The sequence below is a fragment of the Perognathus longimembris genome, chromosome 10 (assembly GCF_023159225.1).
Source record: "Perognathus longimembris pacificus isolate PPM17 chromosome 10, ASM2315922v1, whole genome shotgun sequence".
Lineage (NCBI taxonomy): Eukaryota > Metazoa > Chordata > Mammalia > Rodentia > Heteromyidae > Perognathus > Perognathus longimembris.
This window is the reverse complement of record NC_063170.1, coordinates 55,966,222-55,983,251: the sequence shown is the minus strand read 5'-3', so window position 1 is coordinate 55,983,251 and position 17,030 is coordinate 55,966,222. Positions and strand designations below refer to the sequence as shown.

The 17,030-nt window shown below is 42.8% G+C and overlaps 1 protein-coding gene across 1 annotated transcript in view; it reads left to right on the top strand.

The window, feature by feature from the left end:
- Suclg2 (succinate-CoA ligase GDP-forming subunit beta) overlaps positions 1 to 16,235 on the top strand; it is a 239,120-nt gene extending 222,885 nt beyond the window's left edge. The window contains exon 11 of the mRNA XM_048356121.1: positions 15,948 to 16,235. Within this exon, the coding sequence (XP_048212078.1) occupies positions 15,948 to 16,063 (116 nt within the window). The 3' untranslated portion in view covers positions 16,064 to 16,235. The remainder of the gene's footprint in view (positions 1 to 15,947) is intronic.
- Positions 16,236 to 17,030: the final 795 nt, after the last annotated feature.

Genomic DNA, 17,030 nt, shown 5'->3' with positions numbered 1-17,030 from the left:
CATGAGACTCTTATCTCCAGAAAACTGGAAGTGGTGCTGTAGCTCAGAGTGGTAGAGTGCTAGCCTTGAATGAACAAGTTCAGCACTCAAGCCCTGAATTGAAGCCCCATGACCAACATACACACACACAATTAATTTGTAGGATGAACAACCTGTTAGGCACTTTGTATTATCATTTCACCTTTAGATAGATTGAAATTTCTACCACGTTGGCTATCTGTTGCCTATGTAGACATGGCTTTCTAATTCACCTTATGAAGGTAGTTGCTATATGGTTAGGATTCGTATAAGGACAATACCTTCTGTCTAATGAAGTTTTTTATATTTTTTGCGGGGGGGGGGAGTATGAGGGGGGTGGGAAGGGTGATGGACTGTAGGCAGGATGTAATGAATAATCTGACCCTTTGAGACCACTGTCACATAAAGGAGGTTTATTACAAAGATCTGATAGGATTAAGCCTAGAAGTCTCCTAGCTTTTCTCTTCCCTTAACACTCTTTCTTGATGCATCTGCCTCTTTATCCTAAAGATAAAGAAAGCCTAGCTTCTCTTTGGTAGTGGCCAGTTTACACTTCTGTTGTCCTCAGCTTGTCTAACCAGGCTGTGTTGATAGGACCCTGTAGGGTGCCCAACAGATTATTATCCACCAGAGCTCTGATCCTAATGAGAAGTTAAACAAAAGATTGAACAAATCAAAATGACACCTTTGTTACTGATCACAAAGTTCAAGGATATAGCTCTCTCAAGTGTCAACAGAGAGCTTCTTTACTGTGAACCAACACCACTTCCACACCCACACACTTCATTGAACCTCCTACCCTCTGAAAAGAGCCCAGAGAGTGGGTGACCCAGTTGTTCACTGCACAACATGGCTTTAAAAGGAAAGGGCTGAGCTCTCCATGCCAAGTGTCTCTAGATGCTCTGGTTAGATGTCATCCACTACCACCTTTCCCAAGTTGGGCCAATGCCAACAGTAGGCCAAGAATATAACAGGAATGTGTAGCTAAGTCATGATGGCCCCTCTGGATGGGAGGAAGCACCTATACTCCTGCAATGCCCTTGGTCAGTGCCACCCTAGTCAAGGCAATGGGCATTCATTCATACCTGTGCTGATTCCTTGAGTAGCAGCTGTGGGTACGGCTCTTTTATTACAGTGCTCTAGAACATCAAAGGTATGAGGATTTGCCTGTCCCACACCATGTCTTTAAACACTGGAACTCTACTGTCTGCCCTCTGGGTATTGTCTGAGTGACCAGGCAGTTCATATCTTCAAGTCTCAGTTTCCTCATGAAACACTCAAATGTGGTATTTGATTAATCCTCAGAAAAAGAGACCACCTTGCTGTCAGGGAAGAGACATACAGGTAGATTTAGTCTGTAGTATTTTATAGGTGATAAGTATGTCTTGCCAATTAGACTTTTCCAGAGCATGCCACTTTGAAGCTGTCTGTAATCAACTATTTGAGTAAAAAGACTGATAATGTTTTGGAACCTAGAAATCAAATAGCTTTTATCACATGCTACCTTTCAAGTTTATTGGCAATAGTTGCCTAACATGCTTTGCCAACAGCAATTGTGAAAGAATATCCTAGCTCAATAGAAGGGAGTTCCAGGAAGGGAAGATGGTGCCCTCACGATAGGGAGGCACTCCAACTTGCTCCAACGGAATAGTGACCTGGGAACTCCAGCACCCAACACCCCATCAAGAATCCAGCAAACCCAGCAACCAGAAGCAACAGAGAAACACAGGAAACAAAAAAGAACAAATAAAGAAGAGCCTATAACCTGCATGGAGCCGGAAAATCTCTGGGGTACTCCCCCACACACACCCGCTGGCCCTGGCCTTAACAGGGCCAGGCTGGGAAAGGGGCCCCGGCGTCAGCAAACCAAAAGTCAAAAAGTCACGCCAGGAGCGCAGAGTCCAGACATCACTAGCTCCACAGACCCCAGATGGAGTGCAGACCAACTGAGACAGATGGCGGCGAGGGACCGGAGCTGCGGGACCGAACAGCCGGGATCAGACATAAGCAGCAGGGGACCCTGCAGTGCAGACAGGGATAGCCGGGGCCACCACCACCAAATGACCGATCGCCACACCCCAGCACCACAGCCCCGAAAAGCCCACAGCAGTGCGGGACACACACACAACCCAGGACCAGTAAGTTCCCCATTACCCCCCTCCCCCCCCAACGGGAGACCAGCTTTAGCAGAGACCCAAAACCTGCAAAGAAGCCAGAGCTCCCTCCCTATCCTGAGGGAATAAAGCAGCCCATATCTGGTGGTGCTAAGACCTCTAGGAGGACACGGGAACTAATAGAGGCGGAGCAGCACCGAGGTATCCCCCCCAAAGCCCCAACAGAGGATCCTGAACCTGGCCACACTGGCCCCACCCCCTCCCCTGCAGGGGCCCAGGGACTAGTAGGCATTGGAAGCCCCACCTGAGGCGCCCTGGTCCTCACAGACTTTTTGAACAACAGTCACAGGTTCACTGGTGTGCAACACCAGCACAGCAGGGACACCTGGGCCCGAACACACACCCCCCTCACAGCGGAGGCGCAGAGTCTGTGGGCACAAACCCGCGCCCAGACACTTGAACTTGACCCCCTACAGCAGACTCGCAGAGGGCACAAGCACCCTCCAACAACTCGGGGCAGCATGTCCCCAAAGGAAGCACTAGAGTGCACACGCACGCGCCCCCCGGAGGGCCAGTGTAGGCCAGCGTGCTGACCCTCCACCAGGAGGATCACCTGCCCAACCCTCCACGGGAGCGCACAAGCGGGCAAGCTGCAACACCCACTCTGACAGGGGCACCCCGCACAGGTGGGCAGGCCCCCCAGCGGCAATGCCACTCTGATAGGCGCACTCTGCACAGGTGGGCAGGGCCCCCCAGCAGCAACGCCCGTGCTGATAGGCACACTATGCACAGGTTGTCGGGCCACCCCTCAACAGCAACAGCTGCTCCGACAGGAGCAATCCACACAGGTGGGCAAGCCGCCTCTCATCAGCAAATCTCAATCTGAGAGGTGAGCTCCTCTGACCAAAGTACCAAGTGGAAAAAAGAACCAAAGAAGAGAAAAGCCTCCACGCCACGCTGAATCAGCAACCCACAAACGCCAACCAGGGGCACACTAGGGTCAGCACAACACAGCAGCAGGAAACTATCCTGCAGAGAAAGACACAGAACCTACCCCCCAAGTGCAGTGAGGGTGACCACCCCAGCCACAACCGAGACGGTCACGCTCACCCATTGGGCAGTAAGGTTCAACAGCCAAACTCAAACCCAGAGCCAGGACACAAACAAGTCTCCCACTGAAGGACCAGCGGGAACCAGCACAAAGCCAACCCAAGGAAGCCACCTACAGATCTCTAGATGCGCAAATCACAAAGAAATATTACAAATTACATGAAAGGGCAAGCCAGCTCGCCAGTTCCAAAAAGCAGTACGACCAAAGAGGAGGTGGAGAATGAAAAAGCAACTGAGGCCATGTTAGCAGAAATGGTGGAAAGCCTCAGGAATGAAATCAGAAAACAATTCCAGAAGTTTAGAATGGAAGTCTCGAAGGACCTTCACGAAGCCATGAAAGAAATGGAAACAAAAATGTATATAGTGCAAACCTCCGTTAAAGAAGACCTTAACATCCTGAAAAGCGAAATGCACGAAAAAATGGATTTAAAATACAACTCTTTAAAGGAAGAAATTTCCACAATCAGAGCTGATCTGGCAACCATAAATAGATCTCTGACATCCATAAACTCCACACTTGAATCCACAGCACAAAGAATTGATCATATTGAATCCAGAATCTCTCTCTTGGAGGATGATGCAGCCGATATGGACCAGAAAATCACCACACTCCAAGAAATGTTAAAGCTCCAGGGCAGACTAATCCAGGAGCTAGTGGACAAAGACAAGAGTTATAATCTGCGCATAATTGGAATAGAAGGAGCCGAATACCAGAGCAGAGGGCTTCAACATATTTTCAGTAAAGTGATTGCAGAAAACTTCCCCAATCTCACAAGCGACCTCACCCAGGTAACTGAAGCCTATTGGACAACTGGCAGACCAGACACTAGAAAATCCTCACCCAGGCACATAATAATCAAGACTTCAGATCTCAAGAATAAAGAGCAAATTTTGAATGCAGCCAAAGCGAAGAAAGAAACTTATTACAATTGGAAAAGGATCTGAATAACAGCAGACCTCTCCACACAAACCTACCACGCTTGAAGAGAATGGAAGAACACCATCCAAGTCCTACAGGCCAACAATTGCCAACCGAGAATAAGATATCCAGCGAAGCTAGACTTCATGTTCGAGGGAAAAACCAGATCTTTCCATAGCAAAGAAGATCCTAAAGGAGTATGTGAATAAAAAACCAGCCCTACAGCGGGTTCTTAGAGGGGAACCCCACCCAACAGAAATCGTACAGGACACACAGACAGAAACAGAAAGAAAGTGCAATTGCCAGAGCCCAACAGAAAGAACAGCTCACTAAAGACAAGAAAAAAAGAGGAAAAACAGCCAAATAGGAAAATGGAAGGGGAAAAAACACTATTATTCTTGATCTCTTTGAATATAAACAGTATAAACTCTCCGGTAAAGAGGAGCAGACTGGCAGAATGGATCTGCAAACAAAAAGTTGCCATCTGTTGTCTACAAGAGACCCACCTTACAGCAAGGGATAAAAACAGGCTCCAAATGAAAGGATGGAGCAAGATCTTCCAACCAAAGGCACCTACCAAAATGGCAGGAGTAGCCATCCTGATATCAGACAAGCTGGACTTCTCATTAAAATCAACTCAAAAAGACAAAGAACGTCACTACATTTTAATACAAGGAAAAAAATCCAGAATCAAGACATCATGGTGATAAATGTATACTCACCGAACAAAAGAGGCCCTACATATGTCAAGCAAATTCTCACAGAACTACAGAACAAGATAGACCCAAACACAATCATAGTGGGTGACTTTAATACCCCACTCTCTCCAAGAGACAGATCCAACACCCAGAGGATTAGCAAGGGAGCTGAGGATCTAAATAACACCATATCCCAAGTGGATCTGACAGATCTATACAGAATCTTCCACCCTACAGAGACCCAATACACCTTCTTCTCAGCAGCCCATGGATCATACTCCAAAATAGACCATGTCATAGCCCACACAAAGAACCTCAGCAAATACAAAAGTGTTGACGTCATCCCATGTATTATATCTGACCACAGTGGATTAAAGGTAACCCTCAATAACAATGGTTACCACAGAGGCTATACACATTCTTGGAGGCTAAGCCCCACACTGTTATCCAACACTTGGGCCACAGACCAAATTAAAGATAAAATCAACGAATTCATAAGCCACAATGACAATGAAAATACATCACAAAGAAACCTATGGGACACAGCTAAGGCAGTACTGAGGGGCAAGATCATTGCCCTCAGCACTCACATTAAAAGAGTGGAAGCAGAGCAGGTGAATGACCTCACGATGAAACTAAAGCAACTGGAGAAAAAAAGAAATGATCAAACCTAAAATGACTAGGAGGAGAGAGATCACAAAGATTAAAGAAGAGATAAATCTGATTGACAATAGAAAGACCATTCAACAAATAAATAAGACTAAAAGCTGGTTCTTTGAGAAAATAAATAAAATTGGCAGACCCCTCGCAAGACTTACAAAAAAAAGAAGAGAAGAGATTCATATACGTAAAATCAGGGACTCCACCGGAAAAATTACAAGTACACACATTATTCAAACAATAATAAGGAACTATTTCCAGAACCTCTACTCACTAAAAAACAATAATTTTACAGAAATGGATCAATTCTTGGAGAAGTATAAACTGCTCAAACTGAACCAAGAAGAAATAAATCAACTAAATAAACCAATAACTTACAGCAAGATACAGGGGGTAATCAAGAGCCTCCCAACAAAGAAAAGCTCAGGCCCACATGGATTCACCAATGAATTCTATAAAACCTTTAGTGAGGAGCTAATACCAATACTCCTCAAACTCTTCTGCGAAATAGAAACAGAGGGAGAAATCCCAAACTCATTCTATGAAGCTAATATCATACTCATCCCCAAACCAGGCAAAGACCCAACAAAAAAAGAGATCTACAGACCAATATCACTAATGAACACAGACACAAAGCTCCTCAATAAAATATTAGCTAACAGGATCCAGAAACTGATCAAGAAAATTATACATGATGACCAAGTAGACTTCATCCCACAGTCACAAGGATGGTTCAACATCCATAAAACAATCAATGTAATTCACCACATCAACAGAACTAAAATCAAGAATCACATTGTTATCTCAGTCAATGCCCCAAAAGCCTTTGACAAAATACAACATCCATACTTATTAAAAGCTCTGGAGAGAACAGGAATAGATGGAACAATCCTCAAAACAATAAAAGCCATATACAACAGACCAACTGCTAACATCGTATGAAATGGAGAGAAACTAAAATCATTCCCCCTGAACTCGGGAACAACACAAGGACGCCCACTCTCCCCACTTCTTTTCAATATAGTGCTGGAATCCCTAGTCATAGCAATAAGACAAGAGGAGGACACCAAAGGGATCCACATCAGCAAGGAAGAAATCAAGCTATCCCTATTTGCAGATGACATGAACGTATATCTGAAGGACCCAAAAAACTCAATCCCCAAACTCCTACACCTAATAAACCATTTTGGCAAAGTAGCAGGATAGAAAATCAATCCACAAAAGTCAGCAGCTTTTCTGTACACTAGCAATATATAAGCAGAAAAGGAAATGATGGAAATAATTCTGTTTACAGTAGCCAAAAAAAAAGAATAAAGTACCTAGGGATCAACCTAACCAAAGATGTGACGGACCTATTTAATGAGAACTATAAAAATCTAATAAAGGAAATCAAAGAAGACACAAGGAGATGGAAAGACCTCCCATGCTCATGGGTAGGCAGAATCAATATACTGAAAATGGCCATATTGCCCAAATTGTTATACAAATTCAATGCAATCCCCATCAAAATCCCAGCTACATTCTTCACTGAAATAGAGAAAGCAACCCATAAATTCATATGGAACAGCAAAAGACCTCGAATAGCCAAAGCAATTCTAGGCAAAAAAAGCAGTGCAGGAGGTATCACAATACCAGATTTTAAGCTCTACTATAGGGCCATCATAACAAAAACAGCCTGGTATTGGTATAAAAACAGACCTGAAGATCAATGGATTAGAATTGAAGATCCAGAAATAAAACCACACTCTTACAGTCAGCTGATATTCGACAAAGGAGCTAAAGACATTCAATGGAATAAACAGAACCTCTTCAATTACTGGTGCTGGGAAAACTGGGCCGCCATATGCAGAAAACTCAAAGTGGACCCTAGCCTATCACCATGCACCAAGATCAACTCAAAATGGATCAAGGACCTCAGCATCAGACCTGAATCCTTGGAACTACTGAAAGACAGAGTAGGAAAGACGCTAGAACTTATAGGCACAGGAAGGGGCTTCCTGAATATCAGAGTCCCAGGGGCACAACAGTTAGGGGAGAGGCTCAACAAATGGGACTACTACAAAATAAAAAGTTTCTGCACAGCTAAGGACATAGCCACCAAACTAGAAAGACAGCCAACCATATGGGAAAGGATCTTTACCAGCACAGCCACAAAGGCCTAATATCTGTCATCTACAGAGAACTCAAAAAACTAAGCCCCTCCAAGCCCAGTAAACCAATTAGAAAATGGGCAAAGGAGCTAAAGAGAGACTTCACAAGAGAAGAGATAAAAAAGGCAAAGAAACATATGAGGAAATGTTCAACATCCCTGGCAGTAAAGGAAATACAAATAAAAACAACCCTGAGATACCACCTCACTCCAGTTAGAATGGCCTATACTCTGAACTCAGGCTACAACAAATGCTGGAGGGGATGTGGGAAAGAGGAACCCTTCTCCATTGTTGGTGGGAGTGCAAATTAGTACAACCACTTTGGAGAACAGTATGGAGGTTTCTCAAAAAGCTCAACATAGACCTACCCTATGACCCAGCCATACCACTCCTAGGCATCTATCCTGAACAGCAGGTCCCAAGATATCAAAAAGACATTTGCACTTCCATGTTTATCGCAGCACAATTCACAATAGCCAAAATATGGAAACAACCCAGATGCCCCTCCACTGATGAATGGATCAAAAAAATATGGTACCTATACACAATGGAATATACCACATAGCGATTAGAAATGGTGAAATATTGGTATTCGCAGTCTGCTCTTTGAAATGGCTTCCTGTGACTAAACCTGGTGACTTGTGCAGTGATCGTATTAGCAGTCACCCCTCTGATTCGTTGGATGCTGGAATCTTCTTACAATGGGAAAAGAAATTAAGGAGGATCTTGTGGACATGGCGCAGCCCCGTGCTCTAATTTTCCTAAAATTCAGGGATTGCAAGACATGTAGGTAATATACTCATCCAAGAACAGAACCTCGAAACTACAATGGCTTTCTCAGGTTATTTAGCTATCTGAAGCAATAGCCTAGTATGAAATTTCCACTTCATAAATAGAAATATAGCAAAATCATAGTCATTATAAGGAGCAAATGAGTTTTAAGTAACAAAGAACCGTCCTAGTCTTCATAACATTAGTTACCATTATTGTCATTTGAACTCTAGTGAATTTGACCAAGACACTGAGCATGGCCTCTTTTGGCTGCCAAGCAAGATGCTAGATATTAGAGGCACATCATCTCCAAGTAGACAGGGCTGCCAGCACAACTGGAGTTACACCTGTCTTAGCAGGTTATCCAATTCTAACAGGATAATAAAACAAAAGATACGTGGAAGTTATCTGAATGTCCTCAAGAAACCAAATACCCCATATCTGATTACTGCCTGGAAGAACAAGTGGGGAGGGGCAAGGACACAGGACATTTGAAGAGTGACTAGGTACTTTATAAAACTTGATTTGTTTCCACTCTGAGGAGAATAAAAATCCTGAATTACTTCGAGCAAGGCTTAATTATTTTAGGCTCTATAGGCCCATACTGTCTATGTCACAGCTCTGAGCTCTGCCATGGCAGAGCACAAGCTGCCATCAACAATCTGTAAATGAATCAGTTTGGCTGTGTTCCACAAGAACTTTATTTATGGACACTGAAATTTGAATTTCATGTAAATTTCGTGTATCACAAAATATTATTCTGATTTTCCCCTGACTGTTTAAAAATGTAAAAACTATTCCTAGCTCAAAAATGATACAAAAAGAGGGTAGATTTGGCTTAAAAACCATAGTTTGCAAGCCTTGACTTAGAACACAATAATGAGTCAGACTTGGGATTGTTCACTGGTCGCTTGACCTGAACAAGTTCTCTAGCATCTCTGAACCTCAGTTTCCTATGTTTACAAGAGATTTATTCTAAAGAATCCCTAGGTTTCTTCTTTCACCTAAGGCCAGGCTGCATGGCTGTTGTGTGACTGTCAGCAGGGAGACAAACCTAGGCCAATTCATTTCTGTCTCAGGAAAGGGTATAAGCCCCATTGGTGAGCCTCCCTTCCAGTTCCTCCCATGCTTCCTTTAAGGAGAAGTAAAACAATGTCAGTTTTCGTGCTGAGAAGTACTGTTCCTGATCCTTCCCATCATAACTTATGTCTGAGGAACATTTATTAAACCGAACATGTGCTCAATTATGCATTATGTTTTTAAAACAACCCTCATTTCCTAAATAGCAGTTCCAAAAATATAGTTTCTACATACTTTGCTAGTAGAGTTATTTTCTTTGCAGCCTTGCATAAAAGGAGGGGCTGGAGGAAGGGGTTTGGCTGCACCTTTTTGCCAAAATCTTGTCCTGCTCACCACCATTATCTTCTCACATGATGAAAGCAAAGAACAGACTTTGATCAATGTGCCTTGCATGTCTTTTCACAGCTCTCTTCCTCCACCCAGTGGCAGAAAGTCATTTGTAAAACATCACAAAGAGATGTAGAATTTTAAAGTTTTTAATAATTATTATTATTCATTGTGTCCTCTAGCAAAGGAGCAAATTTCATCTTAAGCTAATTCCCCTTTGATTCCCTCTGTCTTGTAATTTCTAAGGCCTGCAAGTAGGTAGATAACCATTTAGCTGTGCCATTCTCACCTAGAGGTATTAAGAAGTTCCAGAATGGGAAGAGGTGGGTTGGGAGGGATGGGTAAAAATACTGAAAGGGGTGACATTGATCAAGATTCATTATATTCATAAACTGCTTTGTTAAATGGCAACTCTTTTGTACAACTGCTTAAAGATAATCTCTAAAAAGGAGACACATGGGAAAAGAGAAAAAGAAGAAAGGAGGGAGGGTGGGAGGGAGGGAGGGAGGGAGGGAGGAAGGAAGGAAGGAAGGAAGGAAGGAAGGAAGGAAGGAAGGAAGGAAGGAAGGAAGGAAGGAAGGAAGGACGAGCTGCCAGAACCAGAACAGTGAGTTAGTTGATCATTCATCTGTCACATGGTTATTGAAAGTGTTGTCCTGCAGTCTCATTAAAAAGCAATGCAGCATTTAATAAATATTGGAACATGTCAGTGGCACCATTTAAATGTGGGAAAGGGATCAATTTCCTTTGTAATTGTGTGCATAGGCATAAAAACTGTCTTTGGAACACTTATTCCATGTCAGAGTTTAAAGCGGCTATGATGATTTTTATTCAGAAATAAAGTCAGGGAAAGGAATGAATTTAGATGTCAGCCACTGGGTGAAGAAACTAACCTCAAACACTCAAGTATGTTCTTCAACAAAAGGAATCTACAAACCAGCAAGCATTTGTCCACCACTTCCTCTCTTTCCTCTGGCAGTGACCTGATTTTCTTTGTAACCCTTCTCAGTGTCAGGGAAGAGGAAGCAGGTAGAAATTACTGGCCTGAGTAGTCATACTGTGGCCAGAAATGTCCAATAAGAAAACAGAATGTGCACAATAGATGGTGACATAGTCAAAGAAGGGGCTGTTGTGGTGGCCACTTGTCTTTGCAACCTCCATTTGTCAATGTATTTATTCCTTTCTCTTTACATATATCTGTTTTCCTCTGCATTTTTCCCATCTCTCTCTCCCTCTCTCTTTTCTCTTTTTCCTACTTCCTTTTCTTCCTCCCTCCCTTTCTCTCTTATCTCCTTTCCCCCTCTAAACTCTTCTTCTTCCTTCTCCTCTCAATTTCTCCTTTTTCTCCTTCTCATCTCTTCACTCTTCCTCTACCCTTCCTCTTCTTCTTTCACTGGTTCTCTTGTCTATCTACATTTCCACCATCCCTTTGATCTTTCCATCTTGCCTGGCTTTGGGTCTGTCTGGTCTCTCTTTTCACTGTGTCTCTTCTGTTTTAACTATCCTGCCTTAATCTATGACTTCCCTTCTCTCTCTCCACCTTAGTCACCCCACCTTCCATGTCTCTTGTCTCCCTTTGCCTGCCTCTGTACATGGGCATCTCTCTTACTGTGTGTCTGTCTCTCCTACAAGGCTGATTTCCATCTGTCACAGTATCTCTATTTCTGGTCCATTTCTCTTCGCAGTCCTATGCCTGAGCTTTATATTCAACTGTTAGCATCCTTTTATGTACTGCTTCATTCTAAGCATGCTAGTGTATGCTTAATAATTAAGGCTGTAATTAAAGTGTAACAGCAAGTATAATTAAAATTCACTTTAGTGAATCCTAGAATTATGAAGCAATTAGGCATTTTGACACAGCACTGGAGAAGCTACTTAGAGGAGAGAAGGACATGTGTTTCTCGTGCACTGCTCCCTCTTTCTCTTCTCCTGGCCCTGCCACTGTCCTAGTCTTAGATGAAGGCCTCTCTTGCCTGAGGCACATGAACTGCAGGGCTGGAGAGTGGGAGAGCCCGGAATCCTCACTGGAGGGCAGCCAGGGCACAGCCAGCTGCTCAGGGTGCTTGTCAGTGACAAAAGGGCCCTGAGCAAGGCCTCTGGAAACCTCCTTATGTCACCTCAGGCAATTTGAAGTTTCAATTTCAACCCTGTAAGAAAGGCTGAGTAGGGTTGTTGGCCCAGTGCAGTGATGAGAGGGCCCGTTCACACCTATCCTCAGGCACATTTGTATGTGAACTCCACTCTGTCTACTTAATCTGTCAGCAAGTATGTGGCAGAGCTGTACAGCATCCCAGTGAGAAAGCCTAACTAAGTAAACCAAAGGTTTGGTGGGGATGAAGGCAAGTTTATTAAACCAATCCAACATGTCACCATCTGTGGCATTATTGGCATGATTTTAGATTTTAGAAGAGGAACTCTGAAGGTCACCTTAAAAGCTTGTGTTAGTTGGGACACCATGAGGCAGAGCCATCGAAGGCATTCCCAGTGCCATGTAACTAACACACTACTGCTCAAGAACAGTTAGGGCCAGCCCAGCAGAGAGGACAGCTGGATTCTGAGTGCAGTCTACACCATGGGCCAAGGTCCAGTGAGACATTCATGAAGCCCAGGTCATCCTTTCTTCTTTGCCCTCATAAATACTGGTGCTAAATGGGTGCTGCAGGGTGTATTAGAAAAGGAACTCAATTATTATGCTTCTGGTTTCAGGAAACACAGCCTGTTTAAGCTATTTCACACTTACACATGGAAAGAAATTCAGGTAAAATGGAATGGACATTTCTCAGAATTGGTGGAACCATAAGATACAACTCAGCCCCAGGAAGAGTAGTGTGTGAGTGTGAGTGTGTGTATGAGAGAGAGAGAGAGAGAGAGAGAGAGAGAATGAGTGTGTCTGTCTGTCTGTCTGTCTGTCTGTATATATGTATGTCTGCATCTGGTGGGGGAAGGCTGTGTTCCTGCAATCCAGCAGTGCTGAGGAGGTCTTGAGAGCTGTGTGTTGAAGGGCATCAAGGAAGAGGGAGAAGAGCCTTTTGTATCTTCACTTAGATCTCTTCCCAGGCACCCTCCAGGACAGATGGAAGAGATTTCTAGACCATGTCTCTGCTGAGGGAAATAGACATTTACACATTTACCTTTCATTCACCTTCTGGTCTAGAGACCAATTCACTTCTGTGTCAGTCAGGGTTTTTGTTTCACACTCTGTCATTACTTTGTGAAAGTCATGCCTACAGATTAATGTCTAAATTCCTTAGCCTCCTATCTAACACCTGCCACAGTCTAGTTCCCTCTCCTGCTTTTCAAGCTCTGAGACTGGCTAAAACCTCACCAAATGAATCAAATGCACATCAAGGTTATATTGATGAAATAATAAACTTTTAGCATCTGTGTTGGTTTTCTATTAGTTTGTAACAAATGATCCCAAAGCTTGACAGCAGAGCAGAAGGAACACTAGTGTCTCCAAGATCTGTGATCAGGAATTTGAGTGTGGTTTATTTAGCTGGGTCCTCTCCTTCAAGATTGCTCACAAGGCTGTGTTCTAGGGCTGCCCAGCAGTGCCATGGATGTCTCTGTGCTGGCCCATGGGAGAGTTCACTTCTAAGCACACACACATGATTGTTGGCAGATGCCTTTCCCCAGTGCCTCACTTCTCAGTAGCTGCTGGCCAGAGGCTGTCCTGAGATCCTTGCCAGGTGGGCTTCTCCATAGGACAGCTCACAGAATGGCAGTTTGCCAGAGTAAACAAATGAAGAGTCAAAGTGAGCAACATGGAATCTATAGTATTGTCCCTAGTCTGCAAAGTGACATTCCATCACTACTCATCAGAAGGTGGCACTGGGCAACACTGAAAAAGGAAATATCATCTAAGGATATGTGTACCTGAAGGTAGACCCATCAATTAATCATTTGAGAGCCATTTTAGAAGCTATATACCATGACATTTACAAGGTAACATGTTGCTCAAAATCATACCATTCAATGAACAATAGAGCAATGCTGAAAGGCCAGCAATACCACTAGAGAAAACTTTTTCATTCTTGTAACGTCTTGGAGATGAGTTGAAGGGGTGCTCTGCTCAACATGTATTCAAGGATCAGGCTAAAGGAGTCATTGCCATCTTCAAAAAGATGCCTTTCAGGGTTAGTCTAGCTGACAGCATTTTAGAAGGCAGACAGTAAAAAGAGTATAGAGACTCACTGAACCATGTTTGTGGACATGTGTTTTCTATCCATTCATATCCTATTGGCTGGAACTATTGATCCTGTTTAGATGAAAAGAGGATCTGGGGACATAGTTTCTGCCTGGGCAGCAATTTCTCAGCAGCAGTACTGTACTGTGCAAAAGTAACAGGAATCTTTGGGGTTAGCAGCCAAGTCTGCTGCAGATACTTGGCCATTGATATAAACACTGTCTTACGAATTGTTCCATTTCTCATCACAGCCTGTACTTCATCTATACTGTCTTCATCTCACAAACAGGAAGGAAAACTAGCATATGTCTCAGAACACATGGGGTTTTGTATTACAGAAAATAGTTCAAGTCCAGGCTCTGCCCTAATCACCTCTCTGCATCAGTTACCCCACCTGTAAAATAAGGACAATGGAGCCTACCCACAGTTCTTGTATGTAAATTGCATAGGTTCGCTGCATATAAGTTACTTAGCCTTATGCCTGGCATGTATTATCATGCAGATGATTCTGAGAATGATGGACATGACAGTGTAGAGATTAAAAAAAAAAAAGTTGAGGCTTGGGCACACTAATGATTTACCAAACACTGCACAGTGGATGCACAGCAGAAGGTGTGGGCACCTTGCCCACATTTGGGGGTTTGCTTTCTATTCCTGTGTAAAGTAGCATGAGTAAGATGTATTAGAAGACATAGTGCCCAGCATCCCTTCTTGGCTGTTCTGGTGTACTTAGAGTTTCAGAAGAATCAGGGATACCTTCCTTCTACAGTCCAGCTGCTTCTGTTTGACCCAGCCATTGTGTCTATGTATGTAACATACTGACCAAATGCCTGTTTCTGTTTGTATTCTGTGCAGTAAGGCAGGCTCCACAAACTGTATTTCCAAGCCTTTGTTTATAAATAAATTCTGTCTTGCCAACTGGATAAAAACACAGGAAATAAGTTAAAGGGAGGTTTTGATTAGGCACTTAAATCACATATTTCCCTCTGAAAGAATCAAAAGGACCGATCTTAAACAGGTAATGCAGAAGTACCTTTGGGCTTGGCTGGCAGTTACTACAAATCCACTGAGAATGGCTAAGAGATATCACAGGCTGCATTACTCCTTTTCAATGCCTCTGCCCACTACATAGAGAGAAGAGAATAATTGAAAGTTACTAGAGCCTCCAAAGCAGTGGATTCCTGCACATGAATGTGAAGATTTTCAAAACTTCAATTATCTGATCAGGTTATGACTTAGAATTCTGCCTACCACAAGGTCTTTGCAGCATGTCACTCTGGATTGGACTAATCCTACATTAAGTCAGCTTCTTTGTGCATGATAACACAGAAGCTATCTTGGTTTCCCTCAGTAAAAGCCCACTTTCCTCACACAGTACTTTCATCTTGTTTAGTTGGACCACAGTTTGAGGTAGACATTGTCACATAGTCTTCTCATCAGTGACCTGGATTAGAACCTGTGTTTACTTCAACTCCTGGTGAAAACTGTATGTGGCAACTGAGTTGCATGATCCTTGTGGTACTCCAGTATCCACTCCATGCCTGCCTATACCTGGTTGTGACATTCTCCTCAGGATTTTTTTACTTTCTGCATGTTTTCTTTCAGTTCTACACAGATGAGTACTTCCCTAGTGTACAAATCCAGTTCAGAAGAGTTTTCTTCTCTAATCATTGAACAAGTAGTTGTTAATCTCTTTTTTGCATAACATTAATGTATAAGTGCCATAGAAAATACAGGCAAGAGGCTTTATAATGTCACTTAGTAGAAGTAAGAAGAAAAATGTCAGCTCTGGATCACAAAAAGCTGAAACTGTTGCTGTTAAGTTGTGCTAGTGTCAGGATTTCAATTGTGCAACTTGACTCAGTGCCACCTGCTGCACCATTACTCAGTGATGGTCCTTGTCCCCTTTTCCAGGAACCAATGTCAAGGAGGCCCAGCGCATCCTCAGCAACAGTGGACTCCCCATAACTTCAGCCGTGGATCTGGAGGATGCAGCAAAGAAGGCAGTGGCCAGTGTAACAAGGAAGTGATGACCTCATTCTGAGCCCCAGGAGAAGGGATGATTCTCTCTTTAAATGGCTTTTTCTCGGGAAAGAGTATGGAGATGAGCAAGAATCACTGTATGAAAAAATCTGAAATCTGACTTTTCTCAACTAAGATATATAGGATGTCTGAATCTGAATTTACTTATGTAGTCCTTATTAAAAAAACAATGTCGTACCGTTTCATACTTTAGTCATGATTAGCCTGCTCAGTGAGCAGGATTTGCCAACTTTGGAAGCAGTCTGTGTGGCCAAATAATGTATGTACAGGATGAGAAGCCAGATCTGGGCTCATTCACAAGAACTTTGCTGCCATTTAATCCTCTAAAATAGAAAACCACAGCCCATAAAAAAAAAATCTCAGGATTATATTTAACATATTAACTATCAAAAGCCAAGGTATTTGAGCAAATAGCTTTTGAACACTTCAATAGTTTTTATAAGTTCCTATTTATAGCACACTTAGAAAATCCATAACTATTCTAAAATATATCTTAAAATGTAAGTTCCACATTAATATATTGTGCATATATTTTACCATTTGCCTTAATATTGAAAATACTGTTTACCTCACATTAAAATTAAAGCCTGAAGCCTTACACAGTTGTGACTTTACAGTAATAGATTTTAATGTCAGAACTGAGGACTGCTGGCTGATGTGAAAAAGTCTCTGTACTTAAGTCATTTCGTGAAGACACAGCCCTGAAGATCACACTGTGTTCACCGTCAGAGCCTTTGCTCTCATCTTCTAAAGCCCAGTGTCTACCAACTTGTGGCCGGACATTAAGAAAATATAACTTAGGAGAATACAGCTTCTTTCCATAATGTCCATTCTGTGGTGGGAAATTTATGTTAGACTTTTCTTTAAATTTTGGTTAATTTTTATCTATATCCAACTTTAAATAAAATTATGTTTTATAAGCTCTAAGATGTGACTGTGTGTAGTTTTCAATCA